Source organism: Neovison vison, chromosome 5 (assembly GCF_020171115.1).
Source record: "Neovison vison isolate M4711 chromosome 5, ASM_NN_V1, whole genome shotgun sequence".
NCBI lineage: Eukaryota > Metazoa > Chordata > Mammalia > Carnivora > Mustelidae > Neogale > Neogale vison.
In genome coordinates this window covers 25,874,787-25,898,937 of record NC_058095.1, presented here as the reverse complement: position 1 = coordinate 25,898,937, position 24,151 = coordinate 25,874,787, and the positions used below count along the sequence as shown (strand labels likewise).

The 24,151-nt window shown below is 58.9% G+C and overlaps 1 protein-coding gene across 4 annotated transcripts; it reads right to left on the bottom strand.

Annotated features, from left to right (window-relative positions):
* Positions 1–254: 254 nt before the first annotated feature.
* MYO1C (myosin IC) lies at positions 255–22,929 on the bottom strand. 4 transcript variants are annotated; one of them, XM_044248186.1, is made up of 32 exons: positions 22,707–22,929; positions 15,491–15,646; positions 15,241–15,356; positions 14,458–14,656; positions 14,301–14,381; positions 12,668–12,847; positions 12,482–12,580; positions 12,192–12,305; positions 12,032–12,103; positions 11,638–11,757; positions 11,464–11,546; positions 11,189–11,294; positions 10,991–11,071; positions 10,613–10,704; positions 8,980–9,074; positions 8,853–8,899; positions 8,656–8,736; positions 6,127–6,232; positions 5,905–6,022; positions 5,037–5,150; positions 4,882–4,958; positions 4,486–4,554; positions 4,300–4,384; positions 4,041–4,200; positions 3,663–3,746; positions 2,852–2,945; positions 2,699–2,754; positions 2,429–2,564; positions 2,274–2,344; positions 2,085–2,182; positions 1,911–2,010; positions 255–1,466 (listed from the first exon to the last, which is right to left on the bottom strand). In XM_044248186.1, the coding sequence occupies exons 1-32, from the start codon at positions 22,779–22,781 to the stop codon at positions 1,440–1,442; spliced, it is 3,192 nt and encodes a 1,063-aa protein (XP_044104121.1). In that variant the 5' UTR covers positions 22,782–22,929; the 3' UTR covers positions 255–1,439. The 4 variants fall into 4 exon arrangements, with proteins under 4 accessions (XP_044104121.1, XP_044104125.1, XP_044104122.1 ...); XM_044248190.1 differs by lacking the exon at positions 22,707–22,929 and adding an exon at positions 21,716–21,786; XM_044248187.1 differs by lacking the exon at positions 22,707–22,929 and adding an exon at positions 16,992–17,079.
* Positions 22,930–24,151: the final 1,222 nt, after the last annotated feature.

Below are 24,151 nucleotides of genomic sequence, written 5' to 3'. Positions count from 1 at the left end.
CCCCCCACCGACCCTCTGCCCCCCACCCCATGCATGCTTGTTCTCCTCCAATAAATAAAATCTTTTAAAAAAAAAAGTAAGAAAGTCCATGTTGCAGCTACTGGATACTTCCGCTTTCCCTCAGGGAAGAAGCCCTGCCTTCTTCCTTCTGTGGACAAGGCAAACATTCTAATCCATCCTAATTCTAATACAGGACCAGGGGCTACCTTTCAGGGGTCCTCTCCCTCTCCTAACATTCGTGAGCAGATCAGCACTGGCAAACACATATTGCTTTATTTAGTGTTTCTCTGGATTGCAGAAGTGTCAGCAGTGGGCTGAGACCTGCCCCAGGAGGGCAGAGGCAGTTGGGCAGCTCCCAGGCCCTCTAGGGAGGTGGGGGGAAGCAGCAGAAAGAGGTGATGCCTCTTCCCAAAGCCAGCCTCCTCCCTGGGCTCCCAGGATGGGGAGGGGGTCTGGGCCAGGAAAGGCCCGATATCCTTGAACTAGGGCCAAAGTATATAGACAAGATGTTTGTCATCCTAAGGCATAGACTGGGGCAGGAGTGCTTCTCCCACCTGTTGGCCCCCAAGGGTGATTGCTGGTTAGGGAGCCCCATGCACCCTTAAAATACGAGCCTGTCCCTGGGAGAGGCAGTGAGGTGTGCTGAAGACAGGGCTGCAGTCCCGTTTTGCCCCAACCTGCTAGATGAGGGGCAAGTCACTTCTTCTTGTGGGCCTCTGTCTCCTGCTCTGTCCCACCAGGAAGCTAGATTGCATGATTTCTGTGTTTGGCAAATTCTGTGGTCTAAAACTCCTTCCTCCACTCCAGGACATCCTCAGGCTGGGGTGAGGATTCTGAAAGGGTATTTTAAGGCAGGAAGAAGGGGGGCACAGGCAAAGGTGGTCTCAGCCCCCAGCGGGATGTCGGAGTGGGTGGCGAAGGGTATAGGTGGGCAGACAGGTGGACAGACAGAAAGGTGCCAAGGGAATGAGGAGAAGAGGGTGGCCTGGGCAGGAAAGAGGGCACCAGGGCCCAGACCGCCCAACCTCTTGGCTATATTCCCTGCCCTGCTAGAGTCAGGGAAAACACATCCAGTGTGTCTTGGGGATGGGCAAATGGCTTTTCTAAAAAATAGTTTCTTATAAAGCATCAAAAAATCTCAGAGAAAACCTCAGCAAAAGTTCCCTTCTCTCAAATATTTGGCATCAGCCTTGGGGCTGGCATGGCTGCCTCTGGCCCCGGCTTTCCTATTGCTGTGGCCCGGCCTGGCCCACATCTGGGGCAGCTCCCTGGCCCCCGCTGCTCCCTCAAGAGAGGGCTGAGCAAAAGGCAGGAGTTTGTAGGTGGGCTTCAAGGTGTCTCTGGGTCCCTGTCTAGAAGCTCGAGTCTTTGGTAAGTGGGAAGGGGAGGGGGGAGAAGCAAAGCGTTGGGAAGTGGAAAAGGGTCCAATGGCGCCTTCATCACCGAGAGTTCAGCCGTGGGGCCACCTATGAGCGCAGGAAGAGATACTCAAGTAGTGAGTAGGAAGCAGACAGAGGAGCTCTGGGTACATACGTACAGTGGTGGTCTGAGGGGTGGGTGCCTGGTGACCTCAGTCCTGGAGACTGATCCTACTCACATAGGACTCCCCGTCTTGCCCAAGTGGGCCTTGACTCCAGCAACCCCTGAACACCCTTAGGTCTTCCCCACATCCCCATGCTGCCATCTTTGTAACCATTGGCACTGTAGGGGCTCAAAGGGCCCTGTTCTCTGAGTCTAATGTGTAATAGGATGAAAGAGGTAGTTTGGTGCCCCCCGCCCCAGGGACAAAGACCCATGGATGGGGTGCCCAGGCTCTGCCAAGCTGCCAAGGAAGCGTGGCCATTCGAAGCTCACCCTAGCCCTGAGACTACTAGTTGGGAGGCAGGCTGTCACCTGCTGGTGCCACTCACCACAGCCAGGTGTCCGTTCTTGGCCTTGGTGATGAGTAGTTCTGAGCCAGGTGTGAAGTCGATGGTGCCATCCCTGCCGGGGCCCCCAGCAAAGGTGATGCTGGAAGGAAGGGGATGTGTGAGGGCCACCTGCAGGTGCATGCATGGGCCCCTCCCCACCCCCAACTGCCTCACCTGCCCTGGTTGATGTTAATGTTGTTCACGCGGTCAGCGCTGATCGCGGTCTTGGTCAGTGTCTCAATCACGTGGTCACTCTGCAGCACCACATCCCCCTGGGAGGTCGGGTGGGGTCAGAAGAGGAACTGGGCCGCCCAGAGTTAAGGCGCACACCGCTGCCCTGCCTCCCAGGCTCCAAAGACATACCTTCTGCTTGTTGTCCTCCCGCTGCACGTGCAGCACGAAGAGACTGTCACTCAGGCTGCTGACGGAGATCCCTGAGGGGGAGGGCAGAGGTTAGGGGTTAAGGGTCAAGGGTAGGAGCTCAGGCCGTCCCTGAGCCACCCTGGGCTCCAACTCACCGGTCAGGTTGGCATAGTCGATCCTCTGCTTGACTTTGGCATCCTCAACAATGACCACGGCACTGGGTGTCAGCAGCAGCTGCCGGGAGCGGGCTTTGTAGCCCTTGCGGTCGTACTTCACCACTGGGACAGCATACTGTGGGCAGTGGGAAGGGGGGAGTCAGGGGAGGGGCTAAGGGGGGCTCCAGGGCCACCCGCTGTTCTCTGTCCAGGGCCTAAGCATCCCCACCTCCCCACCACAGGCCTCAGGCTGCAGAACTGGAGTCTCACCTGAATGGGCTCAGAGCCGAGGGCCTGCAGCACTTTGGGGCTGATCTCGTCCGCACCTGCAACTCAGAGAGGGGGGCAGGAAGTAAGAGGAGGGGAGAGGGGACCAAGCCGGATGGTGCTGGAGGGTCGGAGCACTGGAAGTCAGGGGCTCACCAAGCCGCGTGCTGATGAAGAGCCTGGGGACACTCTGGGGGTAATTGTCCTTCTTGCCCCTGAAGATCTCACTAGCCACGGCTTTCTGCTGCAGCTGAGAAGGGGAGAGGCAGGGGGAGGTATTAGAAGGGATGGGAACCCTCATGGGGGCCAGAAGGGGCAGGCCAGCCTCAGGAACTGAGCAAGCCTCTTGCCCTCTCTCTGGCCCCAGCACCAGAGGCCAAGCCATGCCGCCCACACTCCTGTTGACCCCTCGTGTGCTTTGACCCCATCCCCAATGACAAGGCAGAGGGCTTCCCAGAAGGGCATGACAGCACTGTCAGGGGCCAGGCTCGACTTCAGGGCTAAGTGTCCATCATACCAGGCTCCTAGGCCCCCAATATTCAGCCCTAGCTTAGCATCTTGAAGCTGGCCGATTGCAAAACTAGCACAGGTCATCTAGGCTGACGGGTCCTTTAACAAGACCCCACACTGAATTGCCAAATATAGGCACAGCAGTCACCGATGTCCATCTCTGGTATCACAGCAGGTATTACCACTGATCAGACTGAACCCGCGGTCTTTTCAACCCAGGGCTCTGGGGAGCCCCTACCAGTCCAGTGGTGCTGGCTGAGAAAACCAATCTTATCTGCCACCCAAAATCCATTCCAACCTTGGTTTCATACACGAGGCCAAACAGGGCCCAGGACCCATCTGAGGCCATGCTGCCCCCCGGGACTAAAGTGCTCCTTCCTGGCCAGCACTCTCCGAGGGGTGCCCACATCCTCCCTGACCCCCGGCCGGTCCACACCCCGCTCCCTGCTCTGCGCACCTGATGCTTCCACTCGGGGCTGATACTCCGGCAGTACTTCCACACCATGTTCTTCATGCACAGCTCCCGTAGGAGCTCCGAGGCCTGAGGGGCACAAATGAGGTCAGGGCAACTGGACGCCCTGGCTTCCTTCCCTCTGAAGATACCTGGCAGATGCCTGCAATGGGGGCCACTGCTGAAGCGACACCCCCGCCACCTGGACAACCCTCTCATTCCTGAGTTCTTTCTCTCAAAAGAGCTCGTTCTCCATGGCCCAGCTCCAGTTCCCCTCCCCTGGGGAGTCCTCCAGATCCTTCTCTGGCCACAAGATTATTGGGGTGCCCCCGCCCCATGCTGAGCGCCTTTGTGGTCCCAAGGTCAGCAGGGAAGGCCACCGACCTCACGCAGGGCAGCCGGTGGCGTGGGCCAGGAAGTGTCCAAGACATTCCGGGGCAGTTGCCGCCGCAGGTTGAGCAAAAAAGAGGTGCGCACGTGGTCCAAGAAGAAGGCATTCTCTGGGCAACGGGGTGCATGGCGCAGGATGAACCCGCGGATGAGCCTGGGGGTGGGGGCCCCAAAGGAGCAGTGGTGAGAAGCCTGGAGACCTCCTCCCCTCTCCCTGCTCTGCACCACCCCCTGGGCCTGCCCCCAAGCTCACCGCCTGATCGTCTGTGCAGCCCACTTTCTCTTGGCTGCCTTCCTCCGGCCCAGCGTTCCCCGCCACCAGGACTGGATGCAGATGGCTGTGGAAACCACAGGATGGCTGACCCTGACCTCCTCGCCTCAGTGGCCCACCCTAGCCCCAGACCCTGCCCCTCCTGCAAACCCTTGGGTCCCCCCGAACCTGATCGCTTCACCCGCAGGAATTTCTGTCGCCAGTGAAAGCCCCTCCAGGTGGCCTGGATCTTCGTGGCTGTGGTTGGGAAAGAAAGTCCATTGGCCAGAGCCCTAGGGCATCAGCTGGGGGTCTTGGGTTGCCCCAGCTCACCGAGGGGCATGAATGAGGGAGTGGCCCAAAGAGCAACTGATCAAAAGGATATTAAGCAAAGAGAGAATGTGAAGGAGAGAAGGAGGGAGCAAAGGAATGAGTACTGCTGAGTCTGCGTCCTGGGGCAGGGCTGGAGCTGGTGAGGAGGAGGGAAGCTGAATGTGGATGAGGCAGGGCCCCAATGCAGAGAATACTCTCCTGTTCCCCAGAACAGACCCCACTGGGACAGGAACGGTGGGGCCTCTCTCTCACCCAGGCTCTGCCGCCGGACTTCCAGGGCGTCCTCTGTGGCAAACAGGGTCTTGGGGAAGCGGATGAAGATCTTGGTCCTGAAAGGCAGCAGAGATCAGCCCCTGCCTGCTACCCCCGGATCCCCCAAACACTGGGGACAGGCAGGCACCACTCACCTGCCCATCTTGTACTCCTCTGGCTTGTAGCCCAGGTGCCTGACCAGCACAGCCACCCCATCCTGGGGCCGTCCTGCCCATGTGGGCCATGTCTCCGGGCACAGTGACTTGTATCTGGGGACAGGAGGGGCAGAGAGATACACCCCTCTCCCAATCAGTGCGCACCTGCTGGGTAATCCCACCGCAGCCATGGAAAGCCAGGGAGTTCGCTCTGTCACCACACCCATTTAAAAGAGGACAAAACTGAGGCCACAGGGCTAGAAAGTGTCAGCGATGGAATTCACACCTGACTGACTCCCCAGTCCCTAGCTCAGACGAACCACAATGCTCCTGTATCCTTTCTGAGATCATTAGAAACCCTGTCCTCGGGCGCCTGGGTGGCTCAGTTGGTTAAGCCGCTGCCTTCAGCTCAGGTCATGATCTCAGAGTCCTGGGATCGAGCCCCGCATCGGGCTCCCTGCTCAGCAGGGAGCCTGTTTTCCTCTCTCTCTCTGCCTGCCTCTCTGTCTGTCAAATAAACAAAAAAGAAAAAAAAGAAAAAAGAAAGAAACCCTGTCCTCTTCATAGGCTTCATCTCCTCTGGGGACAAGCATGTGGATGCCTGCCTGTGGATCCCCAACCAGGTGCTCTGTGAGAGCAGGGCTGGAAGGAGTCGGGGTTGGGGGAAGGAAGCTGATGTTCTGTCCACCTAGTTTGATAGCAGGCTTGCAGAAGGGAGGGGCCCCTGGCATGCGTCCCACAGCGGCTCAGCAGCTCAGTGTCCTAGTCTCCGAAATGGGGCTGACAATCCCTGTCCCGCTCTCAGGATCTAGAAAGCTCCTAGCCTCCTACTCCCTTTCCCACACGCTGAGCCAGGCCGTGCCCCTACCTCTGCAGGAAAGCTTCATATTTGCGGCGATAGGCAAAGCCGGCTCTGCGCACGCGCAGGTTCTCCATCAACCCTAGGTACTTCACCTGGTGCCGGATCAGCACTTCATCAAAGCGGCCTGGGGGAGGGGTGACAGGGGGTCAGCGGACCCTCACAGATGGATGGCCCATCGCCTCTGCAGGGGAGACCCGGCTCTTGGTCTCCGGGGTGGGCGGGGCCTACCGGGCTGTTTGGCGTCGTTGGGCTTGATGCAGCGGACATAGGCGGGCTCCTTGGACTTGAGGATCTCCACCAGCTGCAGGAGGCTCATCTTGAACTGGGTGGCAACCTGGCCCGCCAAGGTGAAGGAGAGGTTGGCCAAGGCCTCGGATCCCTGCAGCTGCCCCTCACTGGGCGAACCGCTGAACCGTGCAGAGGCCCCTTCCTGGAGCACAGCAGTGCCAATTCCCACAGCCACCCTGCGCCCTGCTTCTTTCTTCCTTCTGCCGGCCCTCCATCCCAGTAGAGAAAGGGGCCAGACTGCGCTAAAGACTTCAACTTGGGAACCTCACTCCCATCTAAAAGCCCTGCTCATGGGGCGCCTGGGTGGCTCAGTGGGTTAAAGCCTCTGCCTTTGGCTCAGGTCGTGATCCCAGGGTCCTGGAATCGAGCCCTGCATCGGGCTCTCCACTCCGCGGGGAGCCTGCTTCCTCCTCTCTCTGCCTGCCTCTCTGCCTACTTGTGATCTCTGTCTGTCAAATAAATAAATAAAATCTTTAAAAAAAATAAAAATAAAACCCTGCTCGGGGGTGCCTGGTTGGCTCACTTGGTGGAGCACAGGACTCTTGATCTCGGGGTTGCGGGTTCCAGCCCCACGTTGGGTGTAGAGATTACTTTAAAAAAAAAAAAAAAATCTTTAAAAAAAATCATTAAAAACCCTGCTCAGCTCTCCCCACAACCCTAATTCTACATTTCCCTTTGATGCCTGCTCTTGCTCTTTCTAGAATTTCAAGGCCACATTCCTTAACAAAGCACCTTGCTCCTAGGCAGCCAACCTTTATCTCTGCACACTGCTTGGCAGGACCTCCAAGGGTCTTAGAACTGTGAGAGCAGCAGACCTATCAAGAGATCTGCAATCCCACTAATGACAGCGATGTATGTCTCGGGGTACCAGAAGCATCGAGAAGGGGCAACTAATCCAGTCTGTGGGGCAGGGGACATCAGAAAGGCCTGTCTAGACATGACCCTTGGACTGAGATTTAAAGGATAAGTAGGAAATAGCCAGAAGAAGAGAGGACAAAAAGGTATTCGGGCAGAGGGACAACCTCCGCAAATGTTCTATGAACCCAGGGAGCTAAAAGCAGTGCAAGGACCAAGGTGGGGAGTCAACCAGATAGGATTAGAGAGGCAGGCAGAGGCCAGTATCATGACAGGGCTGGAGAGTCACATTAAGGACACTGACTTATCCTGAGGGAAAAAAGGGAGCCAGTGAGGAATCTGTAGTGAGGGAAGAGCAGGCACAGATCTGCATTCTGAACTATCTCTAAGGGCATCTGTGAAGTGTGGGTGGCAAGGGCAGCTAGGAAGCCAGGAGGGCAGGGAGGATGGTAGCTGGCTCAGGGGTTAAGGGGAGGGGCCGAGAAGGAGTTGAGGAGTACTCAGGCAGCAGAAACTGCCAAGAGCCAGCAGCGATCTAGATGAGGGAGACGGAGGTGACTGAAGAGTCACAGAGGTTGCCCAGGTATCTGGCATGTGGCACTGGGTGGAGGGTGATCCTTGTCTTGAGTTAGGGACACAGAAAGAACAGGCCCATGGCACTGTGCCATCAAGGGCCCATTTTAGACCAGTGGAGTCCAGCTTGCCAGGGAGCTGCTGGAGATCAGGACATAACACGAACCCGCAGCCGCTGGAGAGGCCCGGACAGTGCTGCCTGTGTCCTCCCACCGCGGGAGGATGCGGGGTACACAGCAAAGAGCAGAAGCCTGGGGGTCAGACGCTGGCCACCCACGGTCTCCACACCTTCCCTGCTGGCTTGTCTGGGCCTGCAAGCTTCCACGGCTTCCACCTCTGACACAGCATCTGGGCCCTCCTCCTGCCATACCCCACAGCCACACCTCTGCCCCAGGCTCACTGCAGCTCTCCCAGCATCACGCACCATGGGCCACACCTGCCCTTCCCAGCCGCTTTCCTCGATGAGGTCACTCCCCTGTCTCCTAGTCTTTTCGGGGCTCTGTTGGTCTGTGCTGGGCCCCTCGATGCCTATAGTGCCCTCCCACAGGTCCCTCTGACAAGCACCTACTCTGTCCCAAGTTATCTCAGATGCGTCCTTTTCTAGGAAGCCTTCCCTGACCGCCAATCCACAACCTTCCCCCCTCCAACCAGGCAATTTGCTGTTCCCTATTCTGTTTCCAAAGCACCTGTGTGTATTGCTATGAAAGCACCTATTCATCTTGGCATCCTAAGTGCCTTGTAACATCTGATCCAAACGTCTGCTGAGTGGGTGGATGGACACCAGTGTCCACGCACAGACAAGTTTCCGCAAGGACTCAGGTGTGCCCACGTGGGTCCACGGTTAGGGCCAGGCACGCTCAAAGCAGCACACACAGACGTGCCCCCCCGGGCAGCCGCCAAGACGCAGACAGAGGTGTACCAGTGAACACACAGTGCCCGTGCACACCGCCAGCTCCTGGCTCATGCAGGCACACATCCACACATCCACAAACACACGTGCATACACACACACGTGCCCCTCAGGTCCCACAGCCTCCACACCGTCTCTGGCCGCTTCTTGTCGCTGAGCTCACTCCGGTCGAAGCATTGGCTCATGATGGGATTTTCAGAGCTGCACATGGTCTGTGAGGGCAGAGCATGGTGGTGGGGGGTGGTCAGGGCGTGGGGCAGGCAGGACAGATTCCTGGGGTGGGGTCAGTCGTGCCCGGACCCTAATCCCTCTCCCCAGTCTTCCTCACCTCCTTCAGGTTCCGGAAGAGAAGGTCATTGTTTTTATCCAGAAACCCTGGGACAGGGGAGCAGACACAAAATGAGGGAGAGCTTCTCTCCCTGCCCACTGGAGGGACCCAGCTCAAGAATCCTCACCGGTCACGCTGTAGGTCACCTCTCCAGCATAGTGCAGAAGGCGGAACTCCCCACGTTCCAGAGATTTCCGGGTCCGCTGGTCAGCCAGCTTGTGCCTGGGGAAGGAGAGGAAGCTACAGATTGCTGGCCTGAGCCATGCCCCCATCTGCTGAAGAGGCTTGAGAGAAATGAGGCATCCAGGAAGGAGCAGGTACGCCTGGGGCCAAGCCATAGCCCTCACCACCAGGCGGGAGACAGGGTGAGCCATTAGCCTGCCGGCACAGAGGCTGTCCCGGAGGCTTGGGGAGGCCTATACCCTTACCCAGGGTCCCACAATGCCAGGACCAGGCCCTAAGCCTCCACACTCCTGGTGCTCGCTGGCCAGAGGGCTGCTTTCATTGCCTGGGGCTGTTGCATGACTCTGCTCAGAGGGTTGAGCACTGCCCACTACATTTTAAGAATGAAATCCACCCCCAAAGATCACTTAAACCTTAAGCATGTTTCTATCCTTTAACCCATTGTCTACTTTTTTTTTTTTTTAATTAGACAGAGATCGCAAGTAGGTAGAGGGGCAGGCAGAGAAAGAGGAGGAAGCAGGCTCCCTGCTGAGCAGAGAGCCAGATGCAGGGCTCAATCCCAGAACCCTGGGATCACGACCTGAGCCAAAGGCAGAGGCTTTAACCCACTGAGCCACCCAGGCGCCCCCCCACCATTGTCTACTTTTAAGGACTATTCCAAGCAACTAACCAGAGAGATACAGGCAGAGATTTAAGGCACAAAGATGTCTGTGGCAGCCTTGTTACCCAGCAGAAACCTGGAGGCTGGCCAGGGTCCCTCATGAGTTAGGGCCACTGGAGGAAGTGTTTTGAGGAAATTTTTCGGTTCGATGATACAGGAAGATAGTCAGGATATAACATGATCCTGAACCTAAGACACAATAAGTTCTCAGCTATAAAGAAAAAAAAAAAATGCCAAATAGAAAAAGGCAGGAAGGAAATGCCTCAGATTAAGAGCGATGACCTCTGGGTGACAGGATAACTAGTAGCTTTCGCACACATTCCAACTTTTCTCTAATGAGCAACATTATGTTTACCATCTGAAAAGGTTTTTCAGATACGATTAAGCAAAAAATGCTCTGGGCTTTGGCAGTCCACCGCTCCAGGCCTGAGTCCGAGCTTTGTGGCTTACTGAGCACGGGAGAACCTTGGGCAAACGGCTTCACCTCTTGGAGCCTCAGGAAAGTGGAGAGAGCACCCCAAGTTAGCCCTTCCAGGGTTGCGTGGGGTTAGAGGAGGTGAGCGGAAGAGAAGCAGCGTAACAGAGCTGGGACACAGGTGTGCTTGCTTCTCTTCTTCCCCTTTCGACTTGAGGGGATTCCTTAAAGAAAAAAACAACTTCCAAATAAGGAAACTAAAAAATCTGTAGCAAGTTTCCTTCTTAAACAGGAATCAAGAGGGAGCCACGCTCCTCTTAGCTTCTCACTTTGTGGATGCCCTGGCTGTGGCTTTGCATGTCCGTCCTCAACTTACACCTCCCCCAGTCATCTCCTTGTGGCCAGTGGTTTAGGACCCTGGGTGGGGGTCTCACGCTTCACAGGCTCTGCCCCCAGGGGGCCCTTGTCCCTAAGCTGCTTTACCACCCTGCTTACGCTTACGTCAGGAAGTGCGGATGGTGCTTGATTGTGTCCTCCAGCTTCTCCAGGAAGGTCAGATCCGTGGCCTCCCCTGGGCGCAGACATTCTTCATCCTGGGGGTGTGGCAGAGGGCGAGGGATGTATCAGGGAAGGAGCTGGAGAGCACAGGAGGCTCAGGAGCAATGAGCCAGGAAGCATGGATGCAGAGGCCCGGGCAGCTTGTGCGGAGGCTTATAGACCAGGCTGGCCCCTCACTTCACCCTCCACGCACAGCCCTGCCCTGTCCCGGCTCAACACTGAGCTTGGGCCCGCTGTGGACATGCCTAAGAAAATGGGGCAGGGAGCAGCAGCCTCCCACCCAGCCTTCGACATGAGGCCTTGGAGGAGCAGAGGACTCACCAAAATGGAGATGATGCCCTTGAACTTCTCCTCCACCAGGTCACAGATGATCTTATTGTTGAAATATTGGACAGGCTCCCACTGAGGGGCAAAAGGGAAGGAAGGCATCATCCTGGGGTCCTAGGACCTCTTCCAGGAGACCCCAGTGCCTGGCTTCCTACGGGGTGTCCCCAGGGACAGCTGCAGGCTCGCACCCACCGCGATGCCCTCTGCCTCATATTCCTCCTGCTCCGACTTGAGGGTGAGCTCGATGAACAGCTGCTGCAGCTTCTCGTTGCAGTAATTGATGCAGAACTGCTCAAAGCTGCGAGGGAAATAGAAGAGCTCACGGTAGGTTGAGGGGGACACAGGACCAGGAGCAGCAGGCAGACTGGATGAGGCCTCTGAGCAGCTAAGGGAGGACCCGAGGTGGCTGGGGAACATGAGGCGGGGAAGAGGGGAGGAGAGAGAGGCAGGGGAAAGGGGGTACTGACCTGTTGTGCTGAAACACTTCAAAGCCATAAATGTCCAGGAGCCCAAGGACTGTGGTGCTTCGCCAGCTGGGGCTCTCAGCGTCCTAGGGCCAAGAGTGTGGGTCCCCGTATTTGACGGCTCCCAGCCCCAGGCCTCCCTGCTGCTTCGGAAGCCACCCCGGGCCAAGCCCTCACCTTGGAGGCCAGCGACCTGTTGATCTTCCTGACCAGCCAGGTGAAAGTGCGACTGTACACAGCCTTGGCAAGGGCGTCTCGCGCATATGCAGCCTGTTCCAGGTTTAGTGGGCTCAGGAGCTGCCGGCCAAGGGGAGAGGGGAGAGGAATGCCGTGGACCCCTTTCCATCCCCCTCTTCTACGCACTCAGCCTCAACACCAGAAACCTGCAACCCCTCTGTCCTCCCCGCCCCTGGTGAGCCTTACGGGTGGGGGACACCAGGGGAGGCCATGGTGGCCCCATCAGAGGGAAGATGTCTTAGGGACCAGAGGCCTCGTTCCCGGAGGCAGGAGTCTTGGAGAGACCTGGGAGCACCCACCACCCTGCAGCCCTGAAACAGAGGCCCGGTCTCACCTCCTCTCCCTTGGCAATAATCTTTCTGTGCGTCAGGGCTTCCCGCAATGTGGGGCCGTCCACGCCGAGCAGCTGCGGGGAGGGGGTGGGCACAGTGAGCGTACACGCCTCCTGGCCCCCGCTGCCCTGCCCTCCCCCTTTCCTCAGCCCGCTCGCTCACCCGGGTCAGGTACTTGAGCTGGTTCTCGGTGGTGACCTGGGCATTGCTCTCCTCATCCGCGGCAAAGTGGATGTTGCCCAAATGTAGGACACTGGCCACAATACTGAGCAGGTCCTGGGTGAAGAGGGTGGGGGGCACGTGCCGGGGGAGTCACAGGAGGGGCAGAGAGCCCATGAGGGCCACTGATGGACTGTGGGCAGGGGGATCCAGTGCCTGAGAGAAGCAGTGGGCTACAGAAGATTTTCAGGGCGTCAAGGAAGGAAAGGGAAGGTCCCCAGCACCAGTCTCACCTCAACCTCCTCCTCAGTGAAGTCGATGACTGTCAGAGCCTTCCTGACCACCTTCCAGTCACTCTTGTCATTGATGGAGGAGACTTTGGCACACTGGCCCTGTGGGGGCAGGGAGGGCGGAGCCGGGTTACCGGCTGTGGAGCTGTGCACCTAGGGGGCCGTCCGCCCTGCCTGCCTGCTCCGCACCTTCACTAGGTACAGGTAGCTCTGGGGGTTCCGGTCCAAGCCCAGCCTGCGCAGCATGTCCTCCTCGCCGCCTTCCAGCAGCTGGTAGAAGACGTGGAAGTTCCTCTCGCCATGGTTCTGGTGCACCACCCGGGACTTCTCCAGGAGGTAACTAAGGATATGGCCGCCCACAGGCGCACCCTGTGGGCAGGCAGGATGTGGCGACTGTTCAGGGCACCTGGGGGTGGGCCCCAGCTTCCCCTCCTGCCTCGGCACTACTGGCCTCTGATTCCAGCGCGGCCGCTGGCTGCATGGACTCAGGTGAGTCACCCCACTCTGGCCTCAGTGTTCTCATCTAAGAAATGGGGGCAGGTAGCCCCACTGACCAGACCTCTCCCCTTGGCTGTCCAATGGGCAGCTCACACCGACGGGCCTGGAACTGAACTCCTGGTGTCCCCCTCCTCAGACTAGCTCCTCGCTTCCCCTCTTGCCTTCTGGCCACTCTGCCCCTCTAGGTCTGTGGGCCAAGAAGTTTGCTGTCCTCTGGGAAGCCTCAGTTCTCCCTAACTTCATGTCTAGTCACACAGCTCATCCTGTTGCCGTCACCCTCAAAACACCCAGAGCCTACAATCCTGCCACACTCAGTCTCAGTCCGTCACCTTGACGTAATAATCGTCAGCTTCCTAACTGGTTTCCCTGCTTGGCCTGCTTCTCCTATACCATCTACTCTCAACAAAGCACCACAGGGATCTGTCTGAGAGAAAAGCCACATCATAACACGCTTCTGTTCCAAACCCTCCAGTGGTTTCCCTCCTACTCAGAGTTTTTTGTTTATTTCTTAATTTCAAGTTTTTATTTAAATTCAAGTTCATTAACATCTACTCAGAGTTTTGTTTTTGTGGGGTGGTGGTTGTTGTTGTTTGGCTGGTTGGCTTTTTTGAGAGAGAGGGAGAGGGAAAGAGAAAATCTCAAGCAGACTCCCCGCTGAACCTGGAGCCCGTTGCGGGGCTCACTCTCATTACCCTGAGATCATGACCTGAGCTGAAATCAAGAGTCGGGCGCTTAAATAAGCCAGCCAAGTGCCCTCTACTCAGAGCTTCTAAAACAAATTCTTATAAAGATCCAGAAGTGCCTGTACTATCCGGCCTTCTCTCCTGTTCCTTGGTGCCTTGCTCACTGGCCTCCCTGCTGTCCTTTAACACACCAAACACCCCCAACCCCAACTTGTGCTGACAAGTCCCTCTGACTGGACTCTCTCTCCCAGGTTATCTGCCAGCTTGCTCCCCTGCCTCCATCAGGCTTCCCCCCACCCCCAATCAGGCTTTTCCCAAACTACCACCTTCTCAGTGAGTCTCAGTGAGGTCTCCCCTACCTGCCTTATTTAAAAATAGCAACTGCCCCCACCCCTTATCTCATTTTATTTTTTGCCATGGCACTTGTCCTAAATTACATTTTTCTGTTTAATGCCTATGTCTCTGGAGGCAGGATTTTTGTCTGTTTCGTTTCACTGCTGTACCACCAGCACTTGGAATAGCACCTAGCACACAGTAGGCACTCAATAAAGATTTGCTGGTACCAAAGGCCTGGCAAGTAGGCACCTACCAAATGGGACTCCCACTCCCCATGCCCCCTGCCCTGACACATCCACGGGTACCTTGAAGTCAAACTGCACATCCATGTACTTCCCAAACCTGCTGGAGTTATCGTTCCGGAGGGTCTTGGCATTTCCAAAGGCCTAGGAGCGGAGAAGCAGGTATGAGGGATGTTTGGCATTGCCCCTCCCGCCCCGCAGACCCTTGCTGTCCCCTCACCTCCAGCACAGGGTTGCTCTGCAGCAGCCGGTCACGCACAGCACCACCCCTCTCCGGGGCTGGGCAGGTCTCGGCGTAGAACTGTAGCAGCCGCTTGGTGGCCTCTGTCTTGCCTGCCCCGCTCTCCCCGGAGATCATCACCGCCTGGTCCCGGCGCTCTGTGCGCAGTGCCCGGTACACAGTGTCAGCCACCGCGAACCTGGGGCAGAGGCTTGTTACAGGAGCTCCAGTGGGGAGACAAGATAGGAAGGGGAGGTGGATTCCCGTATCTGATTGGAGTCACCTATGGGTGGGGTTTGGGGGGGACCCTCAAGGGCATGGGTCAAGGGAGGTCCTTCCCAGTTGAAGATGGGGATCACTAGCACTCTCAGATGGAGGACGGAGATCACTTAGGGGTGGGGGTCCTAAAGGTCATTTAGGTAGAGGTTGGGGTTGGGAGGTTCCTCAGAGGTGGGGGTCAGAGAGTCATTAAGGTTGGGGGGCCATGCCTAGGTAGAGCTGGGTGAGGAAGGAGTTAGGGGTGGGAGCTGGGGTGGGGGCTGGGGAGGTCCCACCCCAATGGTGCTGAGAAACTGATCTTAAGTGGGGATCAGGGTCACTCTAGGGTGAGGGATTATGGGACCCGTCACACATGTAAATAATGGTTCATCCCACATGGGAGGTTAGAGATATTCTAGAGCGAGGGACATGTGGGAGGTCAGGGGTATTCTAGAGCGAGGGTTGTGTGGGGTCATCTTAAGTGGAGATGGGCGGTCACTCCTGGAGAGGTTGGGGGTCACTCACAGGTGGGGCGGCACCTCGTAGAAGCTGACACCCCGGTAACGCTCCATGTGCTGTCGGCTATAGATCTGTAGGTCCCGGTAGGGGTTGACAGAGACCAGGACGGGGCCAATATAGGTCTGGGGGTTGGAGGAGGAGGGTCAGAAGTCTCTCCAAGAGGCTCCTGAGATCTCTTTCCCCCTCTGCCCTGTGTCTGTGCCCACCCCCCAGTACCACTACCCCCCGGCCCCGCCTCTTCCCACGCGGGCCTCACATAAATGAGATTCTCCCGGAACCGTCGCCGCAGGTTCTCGATGAAGGCAGCCTCACTGGTGAAGTTCTCCAGAAGCACGAAATCCTGTACACCCACCCGGTCGCGGGCCGTCAGGGCACTCTCCATGGTTACCCGCACCCCGTCACTGCCCAGGGCCTATGGGGAACACACCACGGGAGAGGGTCAGAGCCAGCAGGATAAGGCAAGGCTGCTTCTCCTCCACCTCAGCCTGTGGGATGCAGAGAACACCCAAGAGACAGACCGTGCTGGGTACAGTGGGGCTGGGTCACAGCAAGCTGTGGAACCCTGTGGAAGGCACATGGAATGTTGAGGACATGGGTCACACAGAACAGAGACCAGGTGGGACACATGGGACCCGGACAAAGGACCCTGGGGCACAGAAGATCCAGAGGACATGTGAAGCAAGGCCACTGAATCCAGGCAGGCTCTGCTTTTGTGCAGAGAAAAAGGGGTCATGAGGAGAAATCCCTGGAATAATCAGAAGAATGCTCTGTTGACCTTGGACAAATCCCCTTCTCCCTCTGGCTTGCTTCCTCCTCAAGAAGGAGGAGTTGAGTTAGACCAGGTGACCTCAGGTCCCTTCGCTCCGGACCACGTGTGACAGGTGCTCTGGAGGACAAATGGCTCAGAGTGAATTCTGCAGGCAGGGTGGGGCCACCTCTGCCACCCGCGCCCAGCAAAATCTCCAGGGGCAGAGAGTTTAGGAACCAAGCAAGAGGCCACCCCCAGACCACATGAGGGGGATTCCCCCCTAGGGGGCCTCCCATCCCAGCTGGGATGGGCACTCACCCCAGAAGCTTGGGGGGGGGCTCCTTCTCATAGCTGGGCCACACCCTCTCCAGCTGCCAGACTCCCCAGACACTTTCCTCCTGAGAGCCCCAGAAGCCTCAAGGGGGTGGGGGTTTTACCACGGAAAGCCCAGCTGCCTCCAGAGCATACAGGCTCAAGTAGGCCCTCGAACCACGCCACACTCTTCAAACGGGGGTGGTGGGGGAAGGGGGACTCTAGGAAATCGACACGAAGAGTGTCAAGGGTTGGAGAAAAACAAGGTGGCAGTGGTGGGAAGGGACGAAGATCCCACAGAGGCCACCAATTCTCCTCCAACCACAGAGCACCCAGATCTCCGGTTTGGGGCACCCCTCTGGGTCTGGCCTGCCTCTCCCAGGCTTATCCCTCCCCGTCTCCCCCCCCCCCCATCCTGTTCCGAAGCTGCTGCCAAATCTGGCCGAAGCTCCCGCCCCCTTGCCCTCTGAGTGACGGGTCTCCGTGCTCTCAGCCTTCCCCGAGGGCTCCTGGCTGGGCCCTGGGTCCGAGCGCCCCGCGGCCCTCCCTGCTCCTGCCTCTTTCCCCTGCAACTTTCCGGGACGTTTTTCCACCCGAAATTCCTGGGCCGCGCCCGCTTCCTGGCGGGGCCCAGGCGGCGCCGCGAGGCACAGAGGGACGCCCGGGACCCCCCGCCCTGCCCGCCACCTCCGCTCACCGACGCCCGGTAGCGCATCCTGCCACGCCGGCCTGGCGCCCTGCTCCGCTGCCCGTGCTCTTCTTCCCCGGCTCCGCGGCGGCGGCGGCGGCGGCGGCGTCAGGGAGGGAGGGGCCGGCCCGCCCCCCGCGCCGCCCCCTCGGCGAGCCTCAGGAGCGCGGGACTCCCCAGCGGACCCCGCCTCCCTCGGAGTTCGGACTCGGACTCGAGGGTCCCAGTCCAGCTGGTGGGGGTGGGGCAGGAACTAGGGGGGGGATCTCGAAGCGGGGGCGGAGGGGGGCGGGGCTCCCCTCCAGGCAGGGGCTCCGCCTGAGTCAGGTTTTCCAGGAGGGACGTCGTTGGTTCCAGGGTGGGGCCCGGAACCCGCGCGGCGGCCGCGTCTATACGGACCCGGAACTCACTTCCGGGCCGTGTCTACACTACGCATCAGGCCAGGCGCGCAACGAGGGTTGAGTCCCGTGGATCCTGGAGGAAGCAGTATTTCCCTCCCCCCTCACCCCAATCTCGAGTCCCGGGAAAGTTAAAAATAGATCGAAATGTCCAAATACGGCAGGCGCGCCCAGGCGGGCGGAGCCTCGGTGAGGGACACTGTCCACCCCTATATACTCTCTGGGGGGTGGCCCTGTGTCTTTAAGCCCCAAGAAAATCTCTCTAGGTTTCCGAATCAGTACGGAGCGAACACCCAAGAGACAGGGACGGCCACAGGGAGTCTTTGCCGAACGCGGTCTATGTCCTGCCCCTATGGAAGTCTCATTCCCATCTGGAAAATGTACGTCCGACTTCCAGCATTTGGGGCCTATACCCTTCTCCCCTATCCCATACATCCCAACTAAGGCCTCTGTGCCTCAGGGGCTCCTCAACTCTCTTTCTCCTTTGGAGGGAGCCTCCCTCTCTGGTCCTTCTGGATCCCCCAGGACACCCTCCTTCTCCCATACCAGCCCCGAGCAGCCGCACCCTCACTGGGATCTTGGAGGCGCTTAAGGAGCGAACTCCAGCTTAGATCCCACCTCTAGTGGAGGTGGTGATGGCTAAAAGCCTTTGATGCTTGCAAAAGACTGGGCTATTTCTTACAAGCAGTATGACGGGGAGCAAGTCATTCGACTTCTTAGAACCTCCTCTTCATCCTTAAAATGTGGCTAATATCTACCTAAAAGGATGGTTGAGAAGGCTGAGATAAAAGCGCTAAGGCACTTCCCCGTCTCTCAGTAAGCACTTCCCTCTCTTGGCCTGATACTCATCCCACACGCGTTTGGGACAGACCTACTAAGAGCCAGGCCCCGGGCCAGACCGGACACACTTCTTATCTAGTGGGGAAAGCCCCTCAGGCGTGTCTGCCAGTTACAAAGAGCTCTAGAGAACTTCACCTGTTGCCCCACCCGACAGAAAAGGAACCTGAGGCGCAGTACGGCGGACACTAACTTGTCCTAGCGCGGGGTGGAGGGTGGGGGGAGGCAGAGTCGGGACCCAAAGCTCCAGCGCGCCCCTCCCTCCTATCCAGGCCTCCCCCGAGAGGGGAGTGAGGCTGTGGCAGGTGCGGGCTGCAGCCTCGTGGGGAGGCTCATTACCTCGAGAACAACAGCCCTGCCGGAGCCAGGGCTCGGGGGACTCCGCGGGGGGTGGGGTGGGGGGGGTGGGAAGGGCACCAGCTGGGAGATGGGGCATTCTGCAGGGGCGAGGGGACTGGGTGCGCAGCTGGGAGATGGGTGGGAGAGGAAGGCGGTGGTATGAAACGCCACCCACGGAGGTGGGCTCAGGGAGGAAGGGGACACCCTCCGCTGTGCCCCCAGTTTTAAAATATAGAAGGGAGCGGAGAGGGGGACTCTGCCTGCAGCCCACCCAGGGTGGGGAGTGCCTTAGGGGGCTGGGGGAAACGAGGTCGAGCGAGCCCCCACCACAGCACAGCTCCCTGCAGTGAGGAGGGGGCACCGGGATGGCCTTGCGGCCGCTAGCGGGCGAGAGGGGAGGAGCTGAGAACGGGCGGGGCTTCGCGACCGCAGAGGCCGCCCCGCCCGCTGCCTCGTCAAGCGTCTGGAATGAGGGGAATCCGCGTGCGGAGGGGTCCTGCCGGCCACCCCCCCACACACCCCGAGCCGCGCCGCCGCATTCCCGGGATGCCCGCTGGCTCCCCCACAGCCGCCGCCCAGCGGCGGAAGGAGGGGGCGTCTCTGCAGCGGGGCTGGCCGGAGGGGCGGCCCTAGCCCCGGCTCCGGCCCGCGCCCGCTCCGCCTTTCTGGCCTGGAGCGCCAGCCCCGGGGAGGGGGGCGGGGGGCGGGGGGCGGGGAGTCGCGGGTGTGAAAGACACTGCGACCCAGGCTGCAGCGCCCGGCGCTTCCTGCATTCTCTGCGCTGTTTTACGGTATTCCCTTCAATGCCCTGAAGCCAAACCACGAGCTCTGTGCTATTACCCTCCTCCTACAGATGGGGAGACTGAGGCTGAGCAAGGGCATGACTTGCTCACAATCCCAGAACTAGTAGAAGGAGGGGTGGGATTGGAACCGGGAACGCCAGCACTCACTGCTTCCGTAGAGTTGCCCCACCGGAGAAAGAGGCTGGTGGATTTCTAGGCTTCCGCTTCTCGGTAAAGGTTAAGTCGCTACCCTGCCAGGCTGGGACCTTCCTCAGTAACCCCGTGACTGCAGTGCCCAGTATTAAACCCTGTCGGTGTTGTGTGACTATTGACATGTAGGCCTTAGGAGTAGCAGCTAGGAAGTGGGCACTGTTTGGGGGCTCCCAGCATGACTTTGCACCTACGGGCTGGCGGCAGGCTGGGGAGAAGCCATGGCCACGTGAGTGAACCAGGACTTATTTCCCAAGAGTACCTCTGGGTCTCCTCCCACCCTTGTTGTTTCCTGTAAAGGCAGGACCAGCTGACCTGGTCGTCCAGTGCCCTTTACCTAGTGTGAGCCAGGTGCCCTCTGGCCTGACATCTGGAGGAGTCGGGAAGGCAGTGGGCAGCCTCAAATGTTCAAAGGTCCTCAAAGCACCATGGGGGTCTGAAGCATTCTGAGGACCATCAGATTTTTCTAAAAGCTGATCTCTACTGAGGCAGCTTCATGGCCTATTGGAGAAGCAGAAAGAACCAGAGCCTATCTCCCCCGCAGCATAGTACTGGGCACAGAACAGGTGCTCAATTTATATTTACCAAGAATATCTTTTCTTAGGTCTGGGCCCAGGCTGCCCCAATAGGGGCTGTTTCAGACTCTAGGGAACTGTTGCGAGGAGCAGTGGAGGTGAAAGGTGGGGACCTTCCCTGCTCTCTACCTGATTATTCACAGGGCCCTAGTCAAGGGCTATCCACTCTAGCTCCAGAACCATGAGCCTTTGGGCTGCCAGACACTTTGGCCTGGGGGTCCAGCAGAAGTAAACAGGGCACCTTGCCCCTCACCTCTCCTCTTCATTCAATATCCTATACGTAGAAAGGAGGGGGGGCACCTCCAGATAGTCATCACCATCTGGCATCAAAAAGCCTCTTCCCCTCTCACCATTGCTCACACCAAGGAGTCACCACCTGCTAGAACCTTCCCTCTGCTCCCCTCCTTCAACTTCTGCTCCTGGATCAGGCAGCGACCTCCAAACTGCCCTCCCTGCTTTCTTTCCTCCAGTCCGTTTTCCCACGACAGCGTATAGTATTTACAAATGCATATCTGATCAATTAACATCTTATGTTAATAGGGTGTAAGTTTATAGGGCACCTTTTCGTGTGCCAAGCCCGTTCTTCACACCCAATGCTTCTTGCCAGGTGCCTGCATAAAGACTCCAGCAGTCCCCTGTGTCCTCAGTTTACCCCAGTGTGCCTGTGTTCTTGTGTGACCCCAGGTGTGGCCCTCTCCAGTCCCTTCTCTCCCCAAGCGTCTCTCAGCACCACGCACAGCAAGAAGGTTCTGCTCCCACCCCTGTCACACGTGGCTCTCTCCCTAAGCTTCTTGCCTTTGCACCTGCACCTTTCTTGGTCCTGCGCACCCTTCTCTCCCCACTTGACTGACTCTTAGTCATACTTGAACACTCAGCTCAGGTTTCACCTCCTCCAGAACCCCTTCCTGCCTCCCCCAATGCATAACCCCCTCCTTATCGCATCACGCTCTAATTGGCGGTTTTCTCATCAGTTTCTCCCAGGAGACAGCTCCTGCCAGGGCGTACACCCAGCCCGGCACACAGTAGGGGCTCGGGAATCCCTCGTGGATGCCTGTACGAATGAATGAATCACAGAGCCCAGAGCGTGCCAGGAGTTGAACAAGGCCGTGGGCCAACCATTCATTCTCTCATTCATCTCGGAGACCCTGGCCGCCGCACTCACAGGCTCCCAGAAGCGCGGGGAAACTGGCGCTGCAGGGCCCGGTACAGGGGGTGGGAGGGCGGAGTACGGGAAGGGGCGGGGCGCAGGCGGCCTCTCCGGAACCCAGAGGCAGAGTCTGGCTCTTGGAGGGGCCCGAAGGGCGCCCAGAGTGCCTGGGTCCTGCGACCCCAGCCGTCCCTCCCCCACTCAGGTTACCCGCAAGTAATCTAAGTCTTCACGAGGCCGAATTCTGGGACCCCGCATAAGCTAAGCCGGGGCCGAGCCTCGGCCCTAGCGATCTCCGGACCGGCGACCCCCGCCTCCCGCACGGCAGCTCCAGGTCTGGCTTGGCGCCCGGCCGCCTGCCCTCTTCCCCTTCCCACCCGCCAGCGGAGCCCTCCCGAGACCACGCGGCTTCTGCCCGCCCAGCGCCGGCGCCCCGCGTACCCACCGGCTCGGCTCTTCGGGTGCGCAGGCGGGGGCCAGGTTGGGCGGCGTGGCCGGCGCCGGAGTCCGCGGCCCCGGCACGCTCTCCCCGCCCAGGGCCCGCCCGGGGCCGGGCCGCTGCCTGTCGTCATACCCAGCAGGGCCCAGACCCCGGCGCGCGCGCGCGCGCGCCAACACCCCGGCCCCGCCCCGGCCAACCCTGGCCGCGGCCCTCCGCCCGAGTCCGCGGAGACTTGGTGCCGCTCACTGTGCAACCAGCTCCCCGGACGGGGCGCGTCACGGTCACACACACGCAGACACTCGCAGACACGCACACACACACTCCCTCCTTCCCACACGCACAGAAAAACACACACACACACACACACACTCCCTTCCTCCCTTCCTCGCTCCTCCACACCCGGCCCCCGTAGCTGCAGCGCTGGGTGGAAGGGTGCGTCTCCTCATCTTAGGGCCCCTTTGAAGCCTCAGAGCAAACCGAACGCTCTCCCCGCCCCCGCTAACTCGCCCCACTTTTGCCAGGCCAGGTCAGTTCTTCCCCATTTGTGACTGTCTCCCTCGCCTCTCCTTCCCTGCTCAAGCTACCGCTCTGAGCTGGCCAGTCCTAGCTCTTCGGGCCAGAAGAGACTGGAGGCAGGCACCGAGCGTGTACCATGCGGCTGGAGCATTACATACACCACCAGTCCTTTGGCCTCAGAGCAGTCCTGTCACCTAGGAGTTATGCACAGTTCATAGCCCAGCGTTGGGAGGACCAGGGAGACGGAGGAGGAAGGATTAAAACCCAGATCCCTCCTTTGAAAAATCCTGCTCTTCGAGGCACTTAAACTCTTCCCCCTTCCTTCCATTTATCCCTTCTTGTCCAGTCTGTTCCTGTCCCTAGGATCAGAACCCCTCCCCACTGCTAACCACTTTCCTGAGGGGTCTGCTTGAGGGAGCTGCTGGGCCCTGGGAAGATATTGCCACCCTTTCTCCCCGCCCAGAGCATCCCAGCTTACAAGCTTGCAGGGCCTGTGGGGGTGAACCACGCGGATGATCTCCCCAGTGGGGATCAGCTCCACTTGCAGTGCCATCCTGCCGGTGGAAAGCCACGGTGCGCGCTGAGCGATGGGGCCGCGGAGCAACGACCTGCCCGCCAACTGGCTCGGGCTGCTCCCTGAGCCAGGAATCTGGTCTCACACTGGGATGGCCACTTGGTTCAGCTTCAACTCCAGCCCCAGGGGAGGTGTCTGGTCCAGCTCCTCAGGACACAGCTGGAGCAGCCCAGGTCTGATTGGGAGGCCTCTTGGCCCAGCGGATTGGGGCAGGAAGAGGAGGGGCTGAGGGACTGAGGAAATGCCTGTTGTCCCAGGTAACCAGAGAGGCTGATACAGCCACTCGTGAGGGACCCTGGCCTCCAGGTCAAAGGGTAGGAGGTCTTTCTGCCCAACAGCTCTGTGGCCAGGCCTCTCCTGCTGCCCACTCACTGGTATCAGGTGGAGCCCAGTGATCCCCCAACCAAAAGACACATCCTACCCGAAAGCCAACAAGATCCGTCAGTAGCCACTGTCCTTCAGGCCTGTCTCCCCAGCTGGCCTCCTTCTTCCCACAGCAGCAGGTGAGCCCCACAGAGCTGCTGGGGTTGGCTATGTTGGGCAGAATTTAGCTGGAGAGGCAGGAAGGCACTGTGGGGAGGTCCCTGTCCCAGCTTCCCCCTGGAGCCTTTAACACTCAGGAGGACCGGACTCCCCAGCTCTAGGCGGCCTTAAGCCCTGTTGGCTTCTTACTTTTTCACAGTACCCTCAGGGGTCCCTCATCCTGAATGTTCCTGTTTCCTACCCTTACTGTTGCTAAATCACGGCTGACACTTTCCTGGCCTGGGACTGAGGCCTCAGATCTTCAGCCATTCCTTACAGGAAGTAAAAAGGGGAAGAGGATAAGGAAAAGTGACCTCTCCAGAGGGAGACACTGGCCTGCAGGGGGTGGAGGTGGGGTGCAGTGGGCCAGTGCCAGTCCTGACAGCCCCCTGGTCAAGCACCTTCCCCTGGGGCACCCTTTCCTTCCCTCCCTACAGCGTCCCCCCGCCCAGGAAAGGCCAGCAAAGCTTCCTTCCTTCCTCTAAGAAGCACATCTATCTAGGGCAGGCTCATCCCCGGTGGCCACACAATGGCCCTTATCAGCTGTGGAGTCAGGCGCAGAGACCCAGTGCACACCAAGTCTCACACATTTCCTGTTTCCACCCAGCGGGTCAGGGCTGGGCCCAGAGGGGCCATATCCTGACTGGGGCCAAGAGGAGGCAAAACACTCCCCCTTCCCCTTCCCGGCCTCTCAATCACTGCTGGACTCGCCCCTCCCAGGCTCAGAGGGTCCCCCCCTTCAGGAGGCAGGGGTACGGGTGTGTGAAGACTTAAGGAGGAAGGGCAAAGATGGGCACACAGACAAGCAAGTTCCACGAGCAGCAGGT